The sequence below is a fragment of the Guillardia theta genome (assembly GCF_000315625.1).
Source record: "Guillardia theta CCMP2712 unplaced genomic scaffold GUITHscaffold_27, whole genome shotgun sequence".
In the NCBI taxonomy this organism is placed as follows: Eukaryota; class Cryptophyceae; order Pyrenomonadales; family Geminigeraceae; genus Guillardia; species Guillardia theta.
The window spans coordinates 729,719-751,997 of record NW_005434647.1 but is presented as its reverse complement, the minus strand read 5'-3'; the positions used below and the strand labels follow the sequence as shown (position 1 = coordinate 751,997).

The following is a 22,279-nucleotide window of genomic DNA, read 5'->3' as shown; positions in this document are numbered from 1 at the left end:
ACACCTTGGCCTTCGGTCACCACCTAACTCTACCTCCATTCAGCTTCCTCAGCCTCAGTCAGGAGAGTTGCCTCTCCTCACCTTGGCCTTCGGTCGCCACCTACTCCTCCTCCATTCAGCTTCCTCAGCTTCAGTCAGGAGAGTTGCCTCTCCTCACCTTGGCCTTCGGTCGCCTCCACCTTCTCTACTTACCTTGAGCTCAGCTCAAGCTCGGTACGGGCTCGCCCCGTCTTCTTCCTCGCCCTCGCCTTGCTCTTCCTCCATGTCTTCCTCTTCTTCGTCATCTTCCCTCATCTCCACCCGCAGTCGGTCCTTCTTGTCCACCTTCAGCGAGCAGGCCAGCACATGCATCTCTGCGAATTTACTCAGTGCTATGAACAGGAAGCTAAGAGATCGACGCTCTATGTCGTCGCTCTCCGCCTCCTGCTCAAGCTCAGCAGCTGCCGTTGCGGAGACGAGCCCACAGGACAGTCCCAGCTTCACCACCTGCTCTCTCCTTGCACGCGAGTCCAGCGCTTGCTCTGCAGCCACTTCCCCAGCTTCTCCTTGAGAACGTTGCGCCCAACTCCCTGCTCCTCTGGCATCTTCGCCCACTCTCCCAGCGACATGAACTCCAGGCTCCCCGGAGAGTAGAACGCCGTTCGTGGAGGTTGCCAACGGCCTTGTCCAGGACCAGCTTGATCGGCTCGCTCGTCCCCGCCTCGTTCAAAGAAGCTGCATCTTCGATGACTGCTGACAGCTCGCTGACGAGCTGCATGTCCTCTTGGCTTGACGGAGATGCTGCCTCCATTGTGATCCTCTCCAGGTCTGTAAACTTAAACCCTAAATATCTTAAAACCCTTTTAGGGAGGATAACGGTGTGTGTAACGGTTCCGTGCCTTGTGATTCATGCTGCGATGTTTGCACTTGCTTTCTTTGTTGACTGTCACGACCGCTCTTAAGGTATGGGACAAAGATATACAGGACCACTCTTTGAATTTCAAGTAGTAAAGTTGTTACTTATACTTGTTGTATGTTTAGTTCGACCTTCCTTCAGGAAAAGTCAAGTGCTTCAGTGAGGATCTCCCTTCCAATACACTTGTGGTAAGAAACTCGTTCATGTTATCCTATGTCAAGCAGTGTGTGCACAATTTTACCATCAATCCTTAAGAGTCATTTGTAAACTTCACGTAGACTGGAGACTTTGCAGCTGAAGCAATTCCCGATGGACAAAACAACATGCCTATCGAAATTCAGGTAAAGGGTTTAAGCCCTCCCTGGCAAACCTGAACGCTTGGCAGGTGACAGACCCGTTTGAAAAAATAATGTACTTGTTTTGAATCCGATGGATGATATGGTGGTTATGATGTTTTCGTGAATCAGCTACACCAAGGACGACATATCACAGGGCAAGTTTGCATTTACAACTGCAACTACGGGAGACTATATTGTCTGTTTCCATAACAAAGGTGGACTTGAATTCATGGTCAGCAAAGATTTTTCAGCTACAAAAATAGATCCTGATTTGTCAATCGCAGACACAGAGGAGAGTAAGTCTTGTTTTGAAGCATGGAATAGATGCTCGCGATTATTCACAAGTAATGAAAGAAGAACATTTGTCAGGAGTACAGGTTTGAACAGATCCTTGTGATGAACGACCCAGAGAGCATTGATCAACAACAATCAATAGGGTGCGTTGAGAGAAATGGAAGATCGACTGACAGAAATACGACAACAATTTGTTTCCGAGGTTCTAAGTGAAAATTGCGATTCGAGTGATTAACGATGGAATCCAGAGAAAACGAGAAGAGTATCTGAGAGATCTGACTGAAACAACGTATTGCTTGCTCACTCATTTGTGAGAAATGATACTTAAACTGATGCTCCATTACACACAGATGCTCAAGGGTAATGTGGTTTGGAGTTTTCACTGTTCTGGTATCGATCGTATCATTTGCATTTACGTACGATCTTGACTTCTCAAATCACAGGTTTGTATAGGCACAAGCATGATACAGTATCACGATCTTTTTCGTGTTCTAAAGAAAGGAAAATATCTTGATTGAACACATGAAAAGATTTAATACAGAATCATTTGAACACGAGACCATCTCAAAAGGCTTCGTTCAACCATCAGTCCCTTGCCTAATTGTATGAAAGTTTTGGTACACTGGCACGATCATCCGCATCCCAATCACACAAGCATCTTCTCCTCATGCGATGAACTCGTCCCATTACATTCCCCGTCATCATTACACCAGTCACAGGCATTGCTTGGAAAGGAATGATCGTTGTTACATGCAGCGTATCATCAAACATTTACCTTCGTCTGTACCTAAGACTGTGAAACCTCCGGATACTTCTTGACACACAACCCAATTCTTCGGTATCTCACATGAATGTATTGACATTGCACTGGATATCACTCACATGCACTCAGCTCTTCTGTAATGCACATAATGTGTTTCACTTGCAACTACACCAAAACTTCCAGAGATCAAAAGGCTCTACATCTGCCAAAACCATTGACACCGTCCAAAGACATCATCCAAGTGATGTTAACCAAACACGAGGAAAGTTAGCAGATGTGTCTCATTCAGATGAGAAAAAAATACTGCAAATCTTGTTCTGTCACACAAACGTATCTTGCAAGGCAAGGGAAGGGAAATTCTTCATCAAGCAAATTTCATTTACTCGGGTACTTCATATAACAAATCAATGTACAGCAGAAGGAGAACAAAGGACAATGGGTCTGAATTGGATGGTTTTGCCGCTGTCCTTCTGATATCTTTCAGTAGATAAAAGGAGGAAACCAAAAAGTGCATAGAATACTCCAATGTAAGATAAAGACAGTAAGGTAAGAAATGCGTTTTAAGCAGAACAGGCTTGGATCATTCCTTTTCAACAGTGACACACGAACTGTCCGATTCAGAATCAGTTTTACGCAGGATACCCTTAAAACTTCCATCCGAGCTGTGACAAAGATTCGGTGAAATTCTTTCAATGTGAAAGTCAGTCTCCATGTCCATGTATGAGTCGTTATCTAGACCACAATCGTCTTCGTCTTCTTCTCCGTTGTTCACATATCCCCTGAAGATATGAAGCTCATCATCACCATAGTCATACAGGACCTCCGTGACGACGTGCTCAAATCGTATCCCACTCAGTGAACGCCCCTTCAGTCGATGATCGCTGTGAAAATTCAAGAATTCTTCTGACTGAAGGTGTTTCTTGTTTACTTTAGTGTTTTTCTTGGTCAGCCTAGACCAATATTTGTCGGGATGCTTGCCGAAGGTATTGCCCATGTTCAGTTCCACCCAGAGCCGTGTGCGTGTTTTCAGTCGGCAAGAATTACAAAAAATATCCCTTGTTCGCTTCGTGGTTGAAGTACAGGGAGAAATTCTAGAGGAATCTTCTCGGAATGAGTGTAATGCTCCTCAACAGAAAATTCTTGTCGGGACAGAAGTGTCTCAAAGCGCAGAAATATTCACCTGGTAAGACCTGAAGGTTTTCGGTACAGAAGTGATTTCAGCTTGCGGCAGCGGGGAGATAGCAGTAATAAGCAGTGCATGGAATTCACGCTCAGTTGTGGGAGAGGCTGAAGTTATAGTGAGTAGATGGGGAGATATAGAGGGGTAGTTTGAGGGAAAGGATGGGTAGTAGGGTGGTCATTAGTACCGTTTTTTCCTTCAGTTGCCTCCTCGTTCGCTGCCGGTCGGAACAACAAAGCAGACCAAGAACGATGCTATTGCAAAATCTCTTAATGCCACATCTAGAAAATGACTCATGGTAACCCCCCTGCTCACCTGAGTTAACCAGCAACCCCCAAGGGTTGCCTCAAAGTGTTGGACGGAGACGGAAATCGGGGTGGGGTCATGAAATCACATCTAACTGCCCAACTGAACGGCCTAAAAGACGTGTTATCGAAACGATGGAGTCAGCAAAGTTTACTCCTTCACGGTCAGCAATCGGCACTGAACCGCCTTTGAGTAAAGTTTCGAAGCCTTTGCCAGTTCAACGGTTTGCAGTCGGACCGGGCGGCGCCGGCGCGCGGCCCGGCCTGATACCGTAGTACGGCGGCGGTAGCCCTGCACTGCCAGGGCCGGCGGCGGCGGCCCTGGCCGCGCTTCCGCTGAGTTCAAGAGTCATTGGCAGGCCCAGCCGCGGATCGGACACTGCCGGCTGAGATCCGGGACCGGCGGTCACAGTGGCAGTCCGACAATCAGGCCACAGACGCCGGTAAGTTAGTCACAGTTTAGGCGGCGGCCGCTGCGGTGGCATCATCCGATCATCATTGTGATGATGATCCGAGACTGGCCGCCAGGCCCAGTCCCGGCCCCGGCGGCCGCGGTGACTGACTGAGGACGGTACCGGCGGCGGCGGCGGTCCGGCCGCCCGGCCGCCCCGGCGGGGCCGCCGCCGGGCCGCCCGTCGGAATCAGTGTCCCGGGGTCCGTCCGTCACGGCGTGGCGTGACAGTCGGACTGTCCGAGGCCGCAGCCGCACCGCCCGGCGACGGTCCGGTCCGGCGCCGGACCGCGGGCTGTGACTCAGTGCTGCAAGACCGTACCGTTGTACCGTGAGAGGATCACGTGACTCGTGACTCACGGTCCGACATCGGATCATCGGGCGGGCAGCCGCCGCGCGGACTCCGCGCCTCCGGCCGGGACCGTACTTCACTTCGCGCCGGCCGCCGGACATCCCGGGGCCGATCCGGAACTCCGATGCTCCGCCGGGACTCTCGGGCCTGGGACTCGGGAACTTCGGAACTTCGGAACCGTTGAACTTAGTGAAAGTTCAGGTTCAAGCCTGTTTACAAGTTAGTCACACTGAACGGTGACGGCACGGTCGGACGGTCAGGTTTTAGTTTTGAACTTGCTTAACTCTAAACTACACCCGAGCGTTAATTTCAGGTTAAAGATGGCGGAGGACGAGGCGAAGCAAGAGGGTTCAAGCCGCATGGCGCAGCTGCCACTACCCGTGACTGTTGAGCAGCCAGGGACTCTGATAATGCTTCTTCAGGTTTGATTTCACTGATGTTTCCTACATGCTTTTTCATCATGTACTGCTCTCGTGAGGGACTCACAAAGTCTTGTTTACAGTCACCTGAGCAGCCCGTCACACTCTCTGCAGCAAAAGCCTTGTACCAGTTTGCTAAAGATGGTGGCGAGGGGAATGAGCCAGAGATCATCATGCACTTGCGAGGGGCTCTCGGTGATGGCGGTGGAATTCCTGTTGTAATCAAGCTCCTCACCAAGGTTTTGGAGTTCAACTCGAACTACCTTTATTGACTGGATAATCAGGAAGCATGGTGTGGCGCGGACTTCGAAGTTCAGGCTGTATGCTTGAATATTCTATCTCGGTGTGCAGGCGAAGCGGTTGCAGATGGGAGACTCATCCTAAGGAAAAGAAATGGGGAGTCGTGTCAGGTGACATGGGAAATGGGTTGTTTCCATTTCAATAACAAGGCACCAGGCGGACAAAAACGGAGAAGAAAAATGTCGTTTGAAGACTGTAGAGCTTGGTGGTCTGAAACCGATGGTGGAGCATCTCAAGTCAGAAGAACTGGATGTCGCTGGGAAAGCAGCTTACTGCATAGCTTGCCACGCCCTGGACTCTCCTGTTCGTCTTGGCATCCACATTCTTGGAGGAGTGGCGCTTCTTCTACAGCTCATGTCGAACAAGAATGCAGATGACGGGGTTGTGAATCAAGCTGCACTGGCTCTGTCAACAGTGCTGCAGCATGTTGAGGCCAAGGATGAGTTGTACAGATTGAAGGGGATGAAGGTGTTGATCGACCAAGGGCTGATGAGCGACAGCGTTGATGTTCAGGTATCCTGCTGATTTGACCTGTCTCTCTCGCAAATATCATTTCATTCAAATATTGACGTGGAGCAGGAAAATGCTGCGCGAGCATTGGCGTATGCTATCGAACAAGAAGGAAATCTCAAAGACCTTCGTCGGCTGGAAGGGATCGACAAGCTGATCGAGATGTTAGCTGCTCTTCCGGACACGGTATCATGCCCAATGTTAGCACAGAGACGTTTTGACGGCATGCAAGGATCGGGTGCCCAACGACAAAGTTCGTCAGTCTGTGTCGTTTGCGTTGAGCTTGAGCGCCTTCGACTCGGAGTGCCGCACAGAGATCAGGATGAAAGAGGGGCTGCGGGCCTTGAGCAACTGCCTTGCCTCTGAAGAAGCTCGTGTGCAGGTCCCTCTTTCTCTTCTTCATGTGAATGATTGACACGTGAGGATGTAGGAAGAAGCGCTGATGGCACTTGCCAACTGCGCGTTCGACATCCCTTGCAAGCAGGTGAGAAAATTGGAGAATGCTATAATGAGAAACAAATGACAAAAGGAGTGCGCATGCATACAATGATGATCACCAAGGCTGGTTTCTCAAACTAATTTTAACGCATGTTTTGGATTGCAGACGATTGGTGCTCTTGGTGGAATGAAGAATGGGATTGGCCTGCTCTCGAATGGGGAACTTTCTGTTGTTGCAAATGCGTAAGTCTCGGGGAGGCTGATCGAAAGAAGTGACACAGACTTGCCAGCTGTGTTGCGCTGTCTCGACTTGTATTTGATTTCATGTCTGGCCTGGACTTTGTGGAAGAAGGCGGAGTTGGGCAGGTTCTTCATGGACATTGTATTTTGCATTCGGTTCATCTGACATTTTGTTTCTCTTTCTCTTCTTCTGTTTCTTATGGGGGTTCAATGCTGTCTTCTCTGTGCTTGCTATACTTTGAATTTGAATGTCATCGCTCTTTTTGTCCCACGATTTTCGCTGATTTCATCATCCGTTCGATTTCTGGTCCCTAAACCCAAACGATATTGCTGTGTTTGGCTCCTCCGCTGCCAGCTTGCCAGCGTTCTCAGCAACTACTGCAAACTTTACGATCAATTTGTCGAGTCGAAGCAAAAGCACGTGGAGGATCTGAGTAAGGAAGATCTCGACCAGGAGGCAAAAAAAGCTGCACAAGATGCGCTAGAAAAGTTGGAGATTCCAGATCTACGACTGGGACGAGCCATCCTTGAAAACTGTAAGAGTTGTGCAGAACAAGGTATTTCGAAGGAGCAATTCCAAACTTCGCTCAGATGATGGACAGGAAACGTCAGGGAGGAGATGAGGAAAGAAGAAAACTTTTTCGGCAACATGTTTCGGATGATCAAGCATGAAGATGAAATCGTGAGCGGGATGGCATGTCAGGTTATTGCTATCTTCTTGATCCTTAACTTTCGTTTCCTCTTTCTTCTCATTTTGCCTTCATCCCGTCCTTTCTTTTATTTCTTACTTACTCCTTTTCTCCCAAAACTGATGATATTTTGAATCATTTGCTATGAACTTCTCTGGTCTTTTTGCCTCTCTATTCTTGTTTGAACTCTTTTTGCCAGGCTCTTGCGAACGCAGCGTTCGACGTTGAGGGTAGACCGATGCTGCTGGAGATGAACGCGATACCGGAGTTTGTAAAATGCCTGACTTACAAGGATGTCGATACTCAGGTCTCTCTCAGAACTCTCAGATTCTTGAGACACGAATTTCTTCTATCTGCTGTCTATTCGTGTATATCTTCTTTCTTTGCTTTGCTTTCACGTTTCGTCTTGTTTCTTATAATGCTGCTTTGCGATATGGCCCTCGTCTTCCTGAGGGTCAGTGAGCGACAGAACCATTCGACTATTGGATTGCGTGTCGCAATCAACTCACTTATCACTTCCTCTCTCTCCCTTATCCTTTATTGACATTCGGCACGTCCTGAACCATTTTCTATAGCTTTCCGCTGCTCGAGCGATCGGCAACTTCGCCATGGACTCTTATGGACGGCAGAAGCTGTTCGAGAGCAAGGCCATGGCACCTCTGGTCGCGCAGCTCGAGGTCGATGATGAAAGCGCTGCTGCTGCTACTGCGTCCTGATGTCATTTGTCCAGGCAAAGGATGAGAACGGCAAAGATGCGATCGAGCCACGACGTGCTGCCATCCTCGCCATCGGAAAATGTGCTTCTGATCGCTCGTCTGCTGTCGAGTTGTGCGACATCGGCGCCCTTAGCAAGCTGCTGTCGCTCATGGACACTCACTGGAAGCAGCTTGGACAGGTCCCCGCTGCTTCCTTCTCGCCGCCGCATCCACTTGCTTTCATTGCCTTCTGACAGACACTCACAGGCAGCTGAAGATGCGGTGGAGCGGCTGCTGCAGAAAAGTCAATCAGCGAAGCTGTGGCTGCGAGGAGAAGTCGACTTCGAGGATCGCACGAGTGACGGATGGTTCGACATGGGCGTCGGCCGACCCTACACGTCCCTTACGGACCTGCAGAAAGAGACGATTAACACCAACAGAGAAGTTCTGCTTGCCGACGCCTCTCAGGACAACCGGCTGAAGCAGCTGGTGGAGGAGGTGAAGGGTGAATGTGCCTCCCTCGGCCTCACGCAGATTATCCTCGACAAGCGAGACATTGCGAGCACAGACATCAAGAAGAAGTGTGTGGTCAAGATCGCTGAGATCCTTTCGCAGCGCCTCGGCGGCAGCATCCTCTACGACAAGTACATGGACTTCGGCTACTCCACGGAGATTCAGAGGTGCAAGCAGCTCCGCAAGTCCAACGTGGTGTGGGTGGGCGATCTGAAGAAGGCAGGCTGCCGCCATCGCGCCTTCCTCTTCAAGTACCTCTGCGACCTGGTCCTCCCCTACCTCTGCAGACTCGAACGCACCAAGATCGAGCGCGGGGCGCATGTCGGACATGCCTGGAATGTCGTCAAGTTTTTTGGAGATGTGGATCAGGAGGGTCAGCAGAAGACGTAAGCATGGACCTCCTCCACCAGCTTCCTTTCCCCACCTCCCTCTCCTCCCTCTCCTCCCTCCTTCTCTTTCCATTTGCTCCTGTAACGTCTGCCACAGCTACACGGTGGATCTCATGCACAATGTGGGCTCGCTGTACGAGAACGGGACAGACTTCAACCCAGCAGACGAGTGGGCGGCGAAGTATCAGGTGAAGGAGGAGAGGAATGCGACGATTTTCCTAACAAGTCATCCAGAGGAAGGATGTGTATCACTTCATTTCGCTGGGATGAAGTTGAATCATGGTTTCCTTGTCTTCAGCTCTCGTTCCCTCATCGCCTTGAAGAGCTTATTTGTTTATTTGATGGAACTGTTTATCGTTACAATACATCAGGCATGACTGGGAGGAAACTCAAGTCTGGGATTGTCTGTTGATTTGCAGCAAAGAGATCATCTGCTTCCTGTTTACCATACCGGTAGCATGCGCACCAGACAATTTAGCGAGGAGGGACAACTGAAGGTAGCGATGATTGTGAGTGACATCTTAGCCTAGAAGTAGTAGAGAGAGATACCTGATCGTCCGAGATAGCTTGTTCTGTGATGGGAATAGATCGAACGAGCCTGAAAACGTCTTGAGGAGAAGAGAGGATATGGTACAGAGATCACTGGATGAAACTCGTGAGCACAAGCGCTTCCTCTTCCATCGCTTCCAGCTTCTCAATCAGCACCTAGGCCGCACATCACTCTCTTTCTTGTCCCTCCACGACTGTCACCGCTGCTGAGTCTGCAGGGAGAGATCGGAGGAGCTGACGTGTGGGTGCGCTTGAAGGTCTGCTTCCTCCTGCTGTCTAGCGTCAACCCGCTTTCTTCTCTTCTCCCCGCGTGATCCTCACCAAGTCTTGGAGTCATAAGTCTTGGGGTGCTCACGTACGCTGTTTTAGGCCGAGCAGGGCTTGGCTTTGCGGATGCAAAGGCCTCATCGGGAAGCGAGTTTCGGACGTTTTGGAAGGCTTGCTTGAGGAAGAGAGAGCTCTGAGATGTGTTGGCTCTTGGGGTAACGATGGCTTGCACTCTGACACGACGATGACGAAAGGAACGAGGAAGCAGAAGCAAATCAGTTCACCTCCTTGACTCGTTCATGCTCATCCTTTCTTCTGCTTTCGCTTCTCGCACCTGCATGGATTGTCATTTCCTTGGGACACATTGAAAGATATCACTCTGCTGGTGACTGCTCCAGACGGCCTTGCTGTCACAAGCTGAGAATTCTATAGTCGCAGTGAGATGACAAGCATGAGAAGCACGAACGCAGACCTTGAACTGTTGCATGGCTTCTTCGAACGAACTCGCCCGTGTCCGATCAGCAGAGAACGACAGACGAAGTTTCGGGTTGATCGCTCCTTGCACAGCTTGCGGAGTGAATTGCATTGATCTGAACACAACATAAGGGAGGTAGAGGGCAGGCTCCGGCAAAGAGACGAGCTGTACATAAGATCGCTCTCTATCAGCCTTAACGCAGAAACTTACCTCGGTGTGGATCTCTGGGACGACTGTGCTGATTGCTGCTGTGACCGACTTTCCGACATCAGCTCAGAAAAATGTTTCACAACCTGTTGGAATCAATGAGCATCGCGAACAAGTTATACTGGACGACAAAATGAAGGAACACACTTCAGACGATGCAAACAGAAGTACACATGCATAGTCAAGATGCATTCAACGTCATTCACTATGCTACCTGCTTGTTTCGTCTGATAAGAGCTGTCATCCTTGCTCTCTCCTGCTTGCGTCTTTTGTGCATATCCTCCATGTCCTTTTCTGAGCCCCCGTAAAACTTTCCTGCATCAACGTCACTCATATCCTTGTAGCAGTCATCGGACCTTCTATGAGCACCGTAGCAAGAGGAGCGCGCATCTCGTAGTCCCACTCCTGTCGCGGCGCCTTGGTTGGTCCCATCTTACCACGCTGAAAGTAGTAGGCTCCTGACATAATCCCAGTCATCGTCGGGGCTCCAAGGTTTTCATCCTGTTCCTGTTGCACAAGTTGTCAGACCTCTCGAAGGAGTGGCAGGGGCCGCAAACCTGGCGCCACTCGTTGTCCCAGATAGGGGTTGGACCCAGCTCAGCTGGATTCCAGTTGAAGAGCTTCTTGGGCTTCTTGGGAGAGGATGCACTTGCGAACGGGATCTCTTTGGCTCGCAGTCCAGCTGCTCGGATATTTGAAGCTTGCGAAGGCTTCAGCTTCTGCAAGAAGTGGCTAATAGAAATCTCCGTCTCTGAAGAGCTTGCAAACATCTCCCAAAACTTCTCAAAGGCAACTTCTGGAAGTATTACGTTGAATCTTCCCAGGATGTAGTCCAACTGTTGCTTTGACAGGGTGCTTTTACCATGGTTAGTGGAATACTCGTCGCAAGCCTTCGAAATCAATCAGAGGCATCGCATGCTTTCAGCAATGTGACTGACCTGCTTGACAAGATAGTACTGATCTGCCAATCTACTTGAGGCTCCGGATACAAGGGCGTAATGCGTTGCCATAATGTTCTATAACAATTATCAAAGGATGACCAATATCTGCCTAAAATCCATCGCATAACCTCTACCATGCTCCTGTCCCTTTTCCACTCAAAGAAATTCACAAGCCCTGGCTTGACTCTCCCTTGGTTATGCATGAGACCCATGCAATATCATGGCTTCCTCAACCTTGCATCAGTCTGCCATTCGAAAGCTAAAGCCGGCCACGTGCTATCAAGCTGTACTTCTATTCTCAGCCATCTTTGCCTCACTTCGCGGCTTGATACTCTACCTGTCCTTGGCTGAAAGGCTAGCACTGTTACGGTTCCTAACTTTTCAGGGCGATACCTGACTATCTTTGCAAGTTCTCAGGCATCACTACACTACTTCCTCCCCTCAGCCGTTGAAGGGCCACTGATTTGATCATCTCCGGCCTTCAGCAGCCTCGCGAGCATGACACTGTGACAGCAACCTTGCGCCGGCATAGACTGCTTCAACGGACAACGGCAGTCCTGACACCTGAGGCTTTCTACCCCACCCCATAATCCCCTTGTCAATCCAGGACATTCCGCCCCACCGGATGACCCCCGTTTAGACTCATTCAATGGTATCAAATGGGGTGTGGGTGCCTGCACCCACCCCCATTCACCAGTAAAGCCTGGCCCGCGTACAATTTTGTCTTGCCATGAAAGTTTTGAGTAAACTTTTGTAGAGAAGTTATGCCAATAGTAGTACCGGGTCACCCCTCGCCGGGTCACCGGGTCCGACCGTCGCGCAGGGGGGTGGGGTGGTGTCAGCTCCACCACTCTCTCCTGATTGTCCTCGTACTGATTTTTAACTTAACTTTGAGTAAAGGGATCTACGCCAATCAGGAGAACGGCCGCCATTCCACTGCCAGGCTGGTGGGCCGCCGGGGCCCGGCCGCCGGGCCGCGCTGCGGCAGTGCCCGCCGCGCCCCGGCCCGACGGTGCCGGGCCAGCCGCTGGTCACAGCCACCGTGACCCTTGTGCCTTCAGCGCCGCCTCTGTTTTGATCTTTGAACTTGACTGAGTTCAATCAACCTCGGGCGCGTCAAGTTGGAGGCCAGTGTACTGCCCTTGTGTTGCAAGGTACTCCGATTTGCGCCCGGGCGACTCCCAGCCGTAAGTTCAAGGTCGGGTCACTCAGACTTATTGAGTGGGTAGGGGTACCTACGGGTATGGAATTGAATCCAAGATTAGTAAACAAATGAGGGGGTACTATGCGTTGCAATTATGCGAGGTGTGGTAGGGTGGTGTGAGGTCGGTAGAGTGGTTACAGATGCGTAACTGCTTTTTGGTTCATCCCACCCTCTGCTTGACCTGTTGAAGTACCCCTACTTTAAGGGAACATCCTGAACATTTTTACTTATCATCGTATACCAACCATTTTCCCCCACCCTCCCCGAGTTTCCACCCTACCCCAAGATGGACCTTGAAACACCCTACCCTTGCCTAAGAAACCAAGCTCTCCCCAAAGTACCGGGAAATAGTTTTCGAATGTGGTACCACATAGGTAAAGATATTCGATGAACGCCCTCCATAGTTCTTGATTTAGTCAGACAGTTCATTACTTTAGTTTTATTTGAATAATATTTTTCAGTCAATATTTCACAAGGTAAAATCAACAGTCATTTTAGTAACAGGGTGTCCAAAAGGCTCTATCTACCAGACCAAAAGTCCACCCTCACCCCCTCCTTGACCATTTATCACCCTTACCATATCGGCTGTTCTCAACTACCCCTACCCGGTATTGGAGGCATCCCTACCCTTCTGATCAGTATATAGAGACCGTAGGCAGCGGAAAAGCACGAGCGCGGCCATGCTGAAGACTGTTGGATGCAGGGGCGCCATGCGGTGAGATGCTCTCCTTTCTTGCACCCACAGAAAAAAACATCCCAAGCATTTCAATTTCATGTTTGTATGATGTCGGACATCCCATCATCTTTTGCCGTGGCATAGTCTCGTCAGACTTGCCCCAGTAAATGACCCGGCGCTGCTGTCTAGTGTGTATCCTAGTCGTTCAAGGGCTGGGGGTGGTTTCCTGGCATGGTTACCTTGGTTTCGTATTCTTGTGGTCTTTTTTCACAAATCCTCTCATGCAAGCCAACACCCAGGCCTCTGAGATGTAACGCTGTGTACTGACCCTTGTCTTCGGCAGGGCTCTCAACCGATCTGTATCTCGTACCTTTGCACGTGGTATGGGTGGAAGTGCTTCTGATGCAGAGCGAGCACATCTGTCTGAGAAGCAGAAGAAGCTGATGAAGCTTGAAGATGACTTTGGTGCTCACAACTACCACCCTCTGCCCGTGGTTCTCTCCAAGGGCAAGGGAGTGAAAGTGTGGGATGTGGATGGCAAGGAGTATTATGATTACCTGTCTGCATACTCTGCAGTCAACCAGGGGCATTGCCACCCAAAGATCATCGCTGCCATGAAGGAGCAGGCTGAGACTCTTACCCTCTCCTCCAGGGCTTTCCACAATGATGTGTTGGGACCCTATTGCGAGTTTGTTACCAAGTACTTTGGTTACGAGCGCGTGCTTCCCATGAACACTGGTGTTGAGGGAGGAGAGACGGCTTGCAAGCTTGCTCGCCGATGGGGTTACGCTGTCAAGGGCATCCCTGACAACAAGGCGAGAATCTTGTTCGCGGAGAACAACTTCTGGGGCCGCACCCTCGCTGCTATCTCCTCCTCCACCGATCCTTCCTCCTATGCTGGATTTGGACCTGCTATGCCCAACTTTGACATTGTTGCTTACAACGATCTTGCTGCTCTCGAGAAGAAAATCGCGGAGCATGCGAACGAGTACTGCGCGTTCATGGTCGAGCCGATCCAAGGAGAGGCGGGAGTGATGGTTCCCGACGCAGGCTACATGAAGAAAGCCAAGGAGATCTGTCAGAAGTACAAGGTGTTGCTCATTGCTGACGAAGTTCAGACGGGATGCGGACGTACCGGAAGGACCCTCTGCGTTGAGTGGGACAACGTGAAGCCTGATATTGTCGTACTTGGAAAGGCGTTGTCAGGAGGAACGTACCCTGTGTCTGCTGTCTTGTCCTCCCATGAGGTTATCCTTCAAGTCAAGCCCGGCGAGCATGGGTCCACCTTTGGAGGCAACCCCCTCGCGTGCAAGATCGCCATGGCTGCTCTCAACGTGCTCAAGGACGAGAACTTGGTGGCCAAAGCCGAGAAGAATGGAGAGCTGACCCGCGCCAACCTTCACAACATGAAGTCTCCGCTCGTGACCACCATCCGTGGCAAGGGTCTCTTGAACGCCATCGTCATCAAGCCCACCCAGATCAAGGGCAGGACTGTCACTGCGTGGGATGTTTGCTTGGAGATGGCTAAGAACGGAGTTCTTGCCAAGCCCACGCATGACGACATCATTCGCCTCGCTCCTCCCCTCACGAGCACGGAACAAGACATCAACAATGCTTGCGAAATCATCCACAAGACTCTCAAGTCGTTCGAGTAGACGAGTGACCCTGTATGTATCAACGCTTCTCATGAGGGAGCAACTCGTCCTCCAGTTAGGGCGAATGAGCGCTGGAAATCGTTGAGAGGAGAGGAGCAATGTGCTGATTTCAGCTCGTAGGAGTTTGTAGCATGCGTGCCTCTTCGATTCACTTCAATGAACCCTTCTGTACTTTTTCTTCAGGCTAACCTGACTCCTTCACTACTGCACAAGGCTTTGAATGTTGTCGAACCACTCGTTCCTCTGATGCAGCGTCTCCGCCTCGAACATGAACTCGCGTGCACGACATCGGAAGCGAAAGCGATGCACTCGGCCGCTGCAAGATACTCGTCATGTTCTATATTAGCTCCTCCCCTCCCCTCAATTTCACTCATTCTCCGCCTCTTTTCCTCGGGCTCCTCAGCTCACCTGTCGAGTTTCTCGAGATGAGAAATGTTGCGGAGAGGGATCTCCTTGCGGAGAGAGGAGGTCGGAGACCCGTCTTCGTCGCAGTGCTGATAGAGCATGCTGTCCTTCCGCAGGACGCAGGAAGCTTTCTTGGTACCTCCCATGATGGACCTCCCTCTCTTCCTCAAGAACCCTGTGAGCACATCCTTCGAGTCCTCCCGTGGAAGAGGGTCGGCCTGCTGCAGCAAACAGCAGGGATTCAGCAGGAGGTGACGCTAAAACCCCTCACTGACATGAGACGGAGGTTGAGTCGTGTCGAGCAAGCTCATCAAGTTCTGCTTGGGTGAAGGCAGAAAGGAAGTTTGAACAGACGTGTCCTGCTTGGGAAGTGCCAAACTCCAGGCGAAGTCGAGGAGAGAAGTTTGAAGGTGCTGGTCTACCGCCTCCTTTCCGCTCTCAGTCTCCTGCCCCTGCCCGAGCCCTTCCTGCCACTACAAGTCAACACGCTCAGTCCGCAAAGAGCTGCTACAGAACTGCACAGCACTTGCCTGCTCCCCCCTCGCACATCCAGGTGACATCTGCTGCGACCTGTCGCCGGAGAAGGAGGTCCCAACCACTGCAGCTACAAGTGAGACAAGTGAAGCTGACGGTGGAGGCAAATGAGAGAAAGAAGAGGGAAGAGAGAGAGGAAGAGCGCGCGACGAAGCGAGAAGGAAGAGGGAGACACATGTGGTGTGGATGAAGAGGAACGAACACATGGTCAAATGGTGCGGATGAAGAGAGAGGGTCAAGTGGTTGGATGTACCTGTAGTGGGGGACGAGGTCTGCTGCTTCATGATTAGCGACTCGATCTCCATCTGCATGTCAACGTTGGCGCTCTCGAGCTGAGAAATGTGGTGGAGGAGCTGGAGGGGGTCGAGGTTGTGCACAGGTGAAGGAACTTCGTCCTCCCCGCCCGCTTGCATTCTCCTCCATCGGTTGCAGACAGCAGAGAATGTTGGGTTATCTTCCTCCTCCTCCAACAAGCTCGTCCTGCCCCTCCTGTGCGCGTCAGGGGTGACGTTGCTGTTGAAGTTCTCCTTGTCCTCTTTCGGAGACGACTTCCTCCTCCCCTTGGTCAACTCAACGATCCTCTGCTCCAGCGCAAGGCAGTACTGCCGCAGGTTGTCATGCTCCTGCTTCAGCTTGTTGAGCAGGCGTTCCAGCTCCTCGGCGCTGGGGGGAGGGGAAGTGAGTGAAAGTCAAGCATGGCAGGGCCTCACCTTAACTTCCTGTTCACCTTCACCACGTTCTTGATCGCGCGTGCTCGAGCTCCAAACTTGAGTGCCGTCACGCTCTCCTCAAGGTCCTGCGGAAGGCTCAGTTGTAGACGCGCCGCCTGGCCAAACACCTTCCAGCTCGAGGACGCGGCGATGAGGAGAGTGGTCTTGGCGTTCCCTCCGAGAGAGTTCTATGGACCGTCTTGAGCTAGTACAAGAGGAGAGGAGGGAAGAGAGAGCAAAAGGAGGGAGGGAGGAAAGAAAGGAGAGGAGATAGAGGTGAAGCGAAGGGAAGAGGTGAGACAGGAGAGAAGGGGAGAGAAGGGGAGGGGAGGGGAGGGGAGGGGAGGGGAGGGGAAGGAATGGTATGCATCAAGAGTAAACAGCGGGCTGAGACCTTGAGGAGGAAGGTGAGCTTAGAGTCTCGAAAGGGAATGTGATTCCTTCCGGGCTGTGCCAGAGCAGCGATGCAGTTGCCAAGGGCAGAGAGCGATCTGTCATGACAAGAGTGAAGAAAGAAGCACACAAGGCAATACAGTACAAGTTGATTCTCTTAGCCTCCTCGAACGTTTGTCCCTAAGGAAACCCATTCTCAGAAATCTCCTCCCGCTCCTCCCCCTCCCTCATACTTGTGCACCAGTCCTATCAACTCGCTCAAGCCCTGCAAGGTCAGCAAAGTGAAGCTCGCCTCGTTGCAGGTAACCATCCTGCTGGCAAATAAGAGACGTAGACGTAGCTTCAGGCAGAAAGGGAGTAAGGAGAAGATAGACAGGTAAGGGAGGATGGAAAAGAGAGGATGGAAAGGACAGGAAGAAGGAAGAAGGGCAGGAGGCTCTTGGAAATGGATGCAGAAAGAGTGAGAAAGGCCAGCGGAGGACGACCGGATGCTGCTGCTCAACACGCAGAGAAAAGATGCAATGAGATCTGCTGCTGTGACTATTCATGTTGGTTACTCCTACTGCTCGCGCCGCCATTCCTTTCTTGACCAGATCCATTGCAGCCTGAGACGAAGAGTTTAAGCGAACAGACGGCAGAAGGGAGAAGACAGGGGTCATAGAAAGGAGTCAACGCTTTCAGAAGGGAGAAGACAGGGAGGAAGAAACAGAACGAGGAGGAAGGGTGATCGTGGGGAGTTGCACAAGGGAGGGAACAAGTAGCATGTCGTCGTGCCTCAGCGGAATGGATGAAAGTATAATGAAGTCCCTCGACCCACACCCCGTCGAAGACAGACTCGCGGAGTTTTAGTCTGAGAGGAGCTCAGCAATGAAGGAGAGGAGCCAACGGTCAAACAGACTTGCTGGCAGACGGTCGCAGAAGGTCTCTCATCTCCTCCATGTAGATCTCCAGCATCGATGCCTGCATGCCCTGCCATCACTTGGATATCTGCATCTCCACCATGAACTTAACCCCTCCCTCCTCCCTTGAAACCAAGCTTACATCCTCCCTCCCCCCTTGATGCCTAGCTTACTTCTCCCTCCTCTGTTGACAACACACTCCTCCTTCCTACCTTGACCACAAACATGCTTCCGGAGTCATGGCATGAGATTCTCCTGAAGATCTCCTTCACAGATCGCGGGATGATCCCCTGATCACTCTTCTCTGTCCCAAACATGGTATGTGTCTTGCCAGCCCCTGACTGCCCGTAGGCCAGCACGGTTGCATTGAACCCTTGAAAGAACAAAAACGGTTTCAACACATGACGGTAGATAAAGATGCAAGTTACCATTCAAGACTGAGTCCACAGAGTCCTTCATGACTACATGAAACACCTCCTCTTGGGTTGCATCTTGTGTGAATATCCGATCAAACTGATACGTAGCCTGATCGTTCGCGCTCGAATCTTTTGTGGCCACCGACACTCGAACATCATCCCGTATCATGAAGGGAGAATCTCCATGGTTCGAGTCCGGTAGAGGACGAAAGCGCACTAGCACACGACACCGCTCTGCCACTCCTCCCTCAGCATTGCTGTACGGCGCCACGGGGCTCAAGTGAACGTTGATTTGTTTGAAAGGAGCCATGGTGAGACAAGGGCAAGAGCTGATTTGTCGGACTTGCTTCGGGTGCTTGAAATGGACAGAGGGAAGGAAGAAAAGGCCTCAACCTTCTTGAATAGACTATCCTCTTCTCTCCCTGCCCTGCTCTGTTATCTTCTTGCTTCTTGTCAGCCTCGCCTTCGCTTCCTGCCCCTTGTTCATACACGCCTCTCAACAAAACTTTGAATCAAACTCAAACTTTCAGTTTCCTTTTTTATGAACTTCGGATCCGGAGCCCCATCATCGTCGAGTCCGATACGGTCCGGGCCGCCGCCGGCCGGGCCCCGGGCCGGTCGCCGCGGGCAGGCCGCTCAGCGCCGGGCTGGCACCGCCCCGGTGACCACGGTCCCCGCACTTCGTCGAACTTGGCTTCAGCTCAGCTGTCACAGTCAGGGCCGTTGCACCGTTGCACCTGGTCCGATGCGGCTGACCGTTCCGCCGCACTGAGCCATCGGACCGTTGTCACAGGCTGACTCATCCGAGACTGAGAGTCCGATGCCATGATGGGCCGAGCCGCTGAGCCGTTGTTAATCGTCTCAGTGCTCAGTTCCGATACCGATACCTCTATTCTCATACTACGGCCATGCCTACCGTGACTTGGCAGTGTGAAAGGGCCTCGCCCGCGGCCCGCCGCAGTAGTCAGGTGGTCAGTTAACTTGAACGAGCACTCTATTGGTTTAACAACCACTCTTAAGTTGGTGCCAAGTTGTGCGATGGGCAGGGAAACTTGATGATAACACAAGCAAGCGAGTCAGTCAGCCTGAAGCAACACTGAGTACGGTAGCAGCATTGGGACTCCGGGACTCCGAGAACAAATAAGTTCATCGATGATTCTAGGCTACATTCGTCCCAAGTTCTTGTCAGCCAGATCATTCAATGACTCGGACTGACCTATTCTGATGTACAACAAATTTCCCAAATCCGGTCCACGGTGACTCGTCACTCTCTTCTCACGCTTCTAAGCTCAACCACCACCATGCCTTCAAGATCGTCTGCTTGATCCTTGTAGATCACTGTCCCGTCATCTCTCCGCGTGTTTGCTCCGAGGTCATTGCTGATTCTTCTAGCTGCTCGCGTGCGCGATGGCCTCGTCCATCAACCTCTCCGTCTCAACGCACACACGCCCTCCTGTCCAGGTCCAGCACGTCGTGATCACGTCTTGTGCTCGAGGCGACGGGCATGAGCCCGGGTCTGCAAGGTGGGACGCGCAAAGAGGCTGCGAGTCACGGTCCGGCAAGGGCGTCCTCTTGTAAGGCCATCTGCGTATGCCCAGCCGTCTACACGCGTTCTTGAGCGCCGTGAGGGAGATGCCCTGTAGCAAGTCAGCCGAGAAAACCCTCCAGGCAAGGAGGCTACACACCAGGCTGACGGCAGCATCAGTCTGCCGCATATCGAACAGGCTGAGCAGGCTGTCGGCAGTGATAGCGATCTTAGGCTTCTTGGTATGGAGGGAGAGCTGGGACCCTCTTCTGCGAGGGGAGACGAAATGGGGAGGGGAGGAGGTCATGGGAAGAGGGAGAGAAGGGAGAGACGTACGAGAAGAGAGGATGAGACTACTTGCGGGAGAGGGAAGGGAGGAGAGGGCTGCGAGAGGGAGGAGGGGACAGATCAAGACAACGAATAAGAGGGCTAGAGCAGGAAAAGGAAAGCTCAACGGTTTGCACCGTGCACGTCGAGAAAAGTCAGTTCCCCGAACATGGCCGATATCAACATTAACCCCGACATTCGGACAACCCCGGATGATTTGAAAACAGAAGATTTCGTTTCCTTGGCCCAGCAGACGGAAAGATCCCCCAAGTTTGCCTGCCTCCTGCCGCCCTTAACTTTCAGTCAATGGACATGAGCGAGGTACCTTCACTCGACGCATTCCTTGATAAATCGAATTCGCGGCGCTTCAGAAGGCTGTAATCGTCTCCTTTCGCTTCCTTGTATCATGTTTCCGCTTATGGCCCTTTTACTCTCCACACCGGAACTCCGACAGGCATAACGAAAACTCCTTGCAAACCGACGCCCCACTTCCTGTCCCTGTGGCTGCTGTCCAGGCGCCGAGCATTTGCCCTTCCTCCCTTACACCATCCCCCTGACTCCTCGCATCGTACTCCTTTCCCCTCCTCCCTCTCGCAGCCCTCTCCTCCCTTCCCTCTCCCGCAAGTAGTCTCATCCTCTCTTCTCGTACGTCTCTCCCTTCTCTCCCTCTTCCCATGACCTCCTCCCCTCCCCATTTCGTCTCCCCTCGCAGAAGAGGGTCCCAGCTCTCCCTCCATACCAAGAAGCCTAAGATCGCTATCACTGCCGACAGCCTGCTCAGCCTGTTCGATATGCGGCAGACTGATGCTGCCGTCAGCCTGGTGTGTAGCCTCCTTGCCTGGAGGGTTTTCTCGGCTTACTTGCTACAGGGCATCTCCCTCACGGCGCTCAAGAACGCGTGTAGACGGCTGGGCATACGCAGATGGCCTTACAAGAGGACTCCCTTGCCGGACCGTGACTCGCAGCCTCTTTGCGCGTCCCACCTTGCAGACCCGGGCTCATGCCCGTCGCCTCGAGCACAAGACGTGATCACGACGTGCTGGACCTGGACAGGAGGGCGTGTGTGCGTTGAGACGGAGAGGTTGATGGACGAGGCCATCGCGCACGCGAGCAGCTAGAAGAATCAGCAATGACCTCGGAGCAAACACGCGGAGAGATGACGGGACAGTGATCTACAAGGATCAAGCAGACGATCTTGAAGGCATGGTGGTGGTTGAGCTTAGAAGCGTGAGAAGAGAGTGACGAGTCACCGTGGACCGGATTTGGGAAATTTGTTGTACATCAGAATAGGTCAGTCCGAGTCATTGAATGATCTGGCTGACAAGAACTTGGGCCGAATGTAGAATCATCGATGAACTTATTTGTTCTCGGAGTCCCGGAGTCCCAATGCTGCTACCGTACTCAGTGTTGCTTCAGGCTGACGGACTCGTTTGCTGCCCATCGCACAACTTGGCACGAATAGAGTGGTCGTTACTAAGTAAAACCAATAGCGCCTCGGACGGTGGGCCGGTCGACCGTTCACGCCGGGTACCGTAGTATCCGAACTGACAACCTGACTGAGCACTGCGGCGAGGCCCTTTCACACTGCCAAGTATGAGAAGCACTGAGACGATGAGCCGCACTCAGGCAGCAGCCTGTGACGGTCCCGGCAGCTCAGTGCGGTGGACTGAGTCATCTGCCGCGATCACCGAGTCGACCGTCGGACATAGCCTAGTAGAGCCTCTCGGAGTCCCTGGTCACTTCAGCGGGGCCGGGCCGGGCGGCCGCATCGGATTCGGGACCGCCGGTGCCCGGCACTGCACTGGGCACGGTTCAACGGTTCGGGGCCCGGGGCCGCCCGGGGCCGCTTGAACCGGGGCACCGTGCACTCGGACAGCTGACTCTTGAAGCCTCCCGTCCGCAGAACCGAGTCGGCCGGGCCCCGGGAGGCTCGGAAACTTTGATCGGACTCCGGGACCCCGGCGGTTTAACACGGGCCGGGCGTGAGTCAGTGCGGCGGGGCCGGCCGCCGCCGGTCACCGTGGCTGCCCGCGGGGGCCACGCCCGTGTGACGGTATGATCACGTAGTGTGGCTGGCAGTACCCGCGGCCAGCCTGTGCGTTCGCGAAGTTGGACAGCCGCGCTCAGAGCCTGAGCCTCGGACTGGCGGCCCGGCGCTGCACGCCGCCCAGCCCGGCCCGCGGCCGGGCTGCCGCGGGGGGTGGCCCGGCGCTAACTTAGTAAGACGGTCCACTGGTCGGCGGGTGACCCGCCGACCGACGGTGGCGGCAGCCGTCACAACGGGCCGGTCTCGGCCCGCCGGGCCCCGGCCCCCCCCGGCGAGGC

At 52.6% G+C, this 22,279-nt stretch overlaps 10 protein-coding genes across 10 annotated transcripts; 4 read left to right on the top strand and 6 right to left on the bottom strand.

Annotated features, from left to right (window-relative positions):
- Position 1: 1 nt before the first annotated feature.
- On the bottom strand, positions 2 to 777 carry GUITHDRAFT_152204 (hypothetical protein). Its single transcript, XM_005834166.1, has 2 exons — positions 488 to 777; positions 2 to 450 (listed from the first exon to the last, which is right to left on the bottom strand). The coding sequence occupies exons 1-2, from the start codon at positions 755 to 757 to the stop codon at positions 205 to 207; spliced, it is 516 nt and encodes a 171-aa protein (XP_005834223.1). The 5' UTR covers positions 758 to 777; the 3' UTR covers positions 2 to 204.
- A 93-nt stretch (positions 778 to 870) lies between these two features.
- Positions 871 to 2,084, top strand: GUITHDRAFT_152203 (hypothetical protein; the record flags this gene model as incomplete). The annotated part of the gene is made up of 10 exons (XM_005834165.1): positions 871 to 942; positions 1,021 to 1,083; positions 1,174 to 1,236; positions 1,281 to 1,306; positions 1,363 to 1,465; positions 1,518 to 1,610; positions 1,670 to 1,729; positions 1,776 to 1,816; positions 1,878 to 1,917; positions 1,971 to 2,084. Coding segments are annotated over exons 1-10 (614 nt in total), but the record flags the coding sequence as incomplete, so codon positions are not given.
- A 568-nt stretch (positions 2,085 to 2,652) lies between these two features.
- GUITHDRAFT_152202 (hypothetical protein) lies at positions 2,653 to 3,557 on the bottom strand. Its single transcript, XM_005834164.1, has one exon. The coding sequence runs from the start codon at positions 3,282 to 3,284 to the stop codon at positions 2,871 to 2,873; it is 414 nt and encodes a 137-aa protein (XP_005834221.1). The 5' UTR covers positions 3,285 to 3,557; the 3' UTR covers positions 2,653 to 2,870.
- A 1,341-nt stretch (positions 3,558 to 4,898) lies between these two features.
- On the top strand, positions 4,899 to 9,156 carry GUITHDRAFT_162815 (hypothetical protein; the record flags this gene model as incomplete). Its single annotated transcript, XM_005834163.1, has 17 exons — positions 4,899 to 5,000; positions 5,081 to 5,236; positions 5,282 to 5,407; positions 5,454 to 5,810; positions 5,877 to 5,993; positions 6,040 to 6,189; positions 6,238 to 6,291; positions 6,412 to 6,488; positions 6,536 to 6,611; positions 6,841 to 7,042; positions 7,088 to 7,188; positions 7,374 to 7,481; positions 7,750 to 7,851; positions 7,905 to 8,069; positions 8,137 to 8,768; positions 8,869 to 8,959; positions 9,006 to 9,156. The coding sequence occupies 17 exons, from the start codon at positions 4,899 to 4,901 to the stop codon at positions 9,039 to 9,041; spliced, it is 2,652 nt and encodes an 883-aa protein (XP_005834220.1). The 3' UTR covers positions 9,042 to 9,156.
- A 4-nt stretch (positions 9,157 to 9,160) lies between these two features.
- On the bottom strand, positions 9,161 to 11,279 carry GUITHDRAFT_107149 (hypothetical protein; the record flags this gene model as incomplete). The annotated part of the gene is made up of 13 exons (XM_005834162.1): positions 9,161 to 9,262; positions 9,321 to 9,369; positions 9,415 to 9,476; positions 9,522 to 9,589; positions 9,642 to 9,820; positions 9,872 to 9,921; positions 9,966 to 10,013; positions 10,060 to 10,227; positions 10,273 to 10,320; positions 10,484 to 10,584; positions 10,626 to 10,776; positions 10,827 to 11,159; positions 11,208 to 11,279. 13 exons carry the CDS (start codon positions 11,277 to 11,279, stop codon positions 9,161 to 9,163), a joined length of 1,431 nt encoding a protein of 476 aa, XP_005834219.1.
- A 1,805-nt stretch (positions 11,280 to 13,084) lies between these two features.
- GUITHDRAFT_86502 (ornithine aminotransferase) lies at positions 13,085 to 14,922 on the top strand. The gene is made up of 2 exons (XM_005834161.1): positions 13,085 to 13,129; positions 13,434 to 14,922. Exons 1-2 carry the CDS (start codon positions 13,095 to 13,097, stop codon positions 14,743 to 14,745), a joined length of 1,347 nt encoding a protein of 448 aa, XP_005834218.1. The 5' UTR covers positions 13,085 to 13,094; the 3' UTR covers positions 14,746 to 14,922.
- Positions 14,923 to 16,546: 1,624 nt separating this feature from the next.
- GUITHDRAFT_54980 (hypothetical protein) lies at positions 16,547 to 17,365 on the bottom strand (the record flags this gene model as incomplete). The annotated part of the gene is made up of 5 exons (XM_005834160.1): positions 16,547 to 16,582; positions 16,789 to 16,885; positions 16,933 to 16,967; positions 17,021 to 17,127; positions 17,293 to 17,365. Coding segments are annotated over 5 exons (348 nt in total), but the record flags the coding sequence as incomplete, so codon positions are not given.
- Positions 17,366 to 17,850: 485 nt separating this feature from the next.
- Positions 17,851 to 18,271, bottom strand: GUITHDRAFT_69951 (hypothetical protein; the record flags this gene model as incomplete). Its single annotated transcript, XM_005834159.1, has 2 exons — positions 17,851 to 18,059; positions 18,115 to 18,271. 2 exons carry the CDS (start codon positions 18,269 to 18,271, stop codon positions 17,851 to 17,853), a joined length of 366 nt encoding a protein of 121 aa, XP_005834216.1.
- A 1,219-nt stretch (positions 18,272 to 19,490) lies between these two features.
- On the bottom strand, positions 19,491 to 19,817 carry GUITHDRAFT_107146 (hypothetical protein; the record flags this gene model as incomplete). The annotated part of the gene is made up of 2 exons (XM_005834158.1): positions 19,491 to 19,739; positions 19,788 to 19,817. 2 exons carry the CDS (start codon positions 19,815 to 19,817, stop codon positions 19,491 to 19,493), a joined length of 279 nt encoding a protein of 92 aa, XP_005834215.1.
- A 928-nt stretch (positions 19,818 to 20,745) lies between these two features.
- On the top strand, positions 20,746 to 21,072 carry GUITHDRAFT_107145 (hypothetical protein; the record flags this gene model as incomplete). Its single annotated transcript, XM_005834157.1, has 2 exons — positions 20,746 to 20,775; positions 20,824 to 21,072. 2 exons carry the CDS (start codon positions 20,746 to 20,748, stop codon positions 21,070 to 21,072), a joined length of 279 nt encoding a protein of 92 aa, XP_005834214.1.
- Positions 21,073 to 22,279: the final 1,207 nt, after the last annotated feature.

Bases quoted from the DNA above. Each gene is read 5' to 3' on its own strand.
- GUITHDRAFT_152204 (XM_005834166.1), bottom strand. From the start codon at position 757: ATGCAGCTCGTCAGCGAGCTGTCAGCAGTCATCGAAGATGCAGCTTCT. The intron at 451-487 runs GGTGGTGAAGCT...GGGCTCGTCTCC, and splicing joins TCGCGTGCAAGGAGAGAGCA to GCAACGGCAGCTGCTGAGCT.
- GUITHDRAFT_152202 (XM_005834164.1), bottom strand. From the start codon at position 3,284: ATGGGCAATACCTTCGGCAAGCATCCCGACAAATATTGGTCTAGGCTG.
- GUITHDRAFT_86502 (XM_005834161.1), top strand. From the start codon at position 13,095: ATGCTGAAGACTGTTGGATGCAGGGGCGCCATGCG. The intron at 13,130-13,433 runs GTGAGATGCTCT...TGTCTTCGGCAG, and splicing joins GGATGCAGGGGCGCCATGCG to GGCTCTCAACCGATCTGTAT.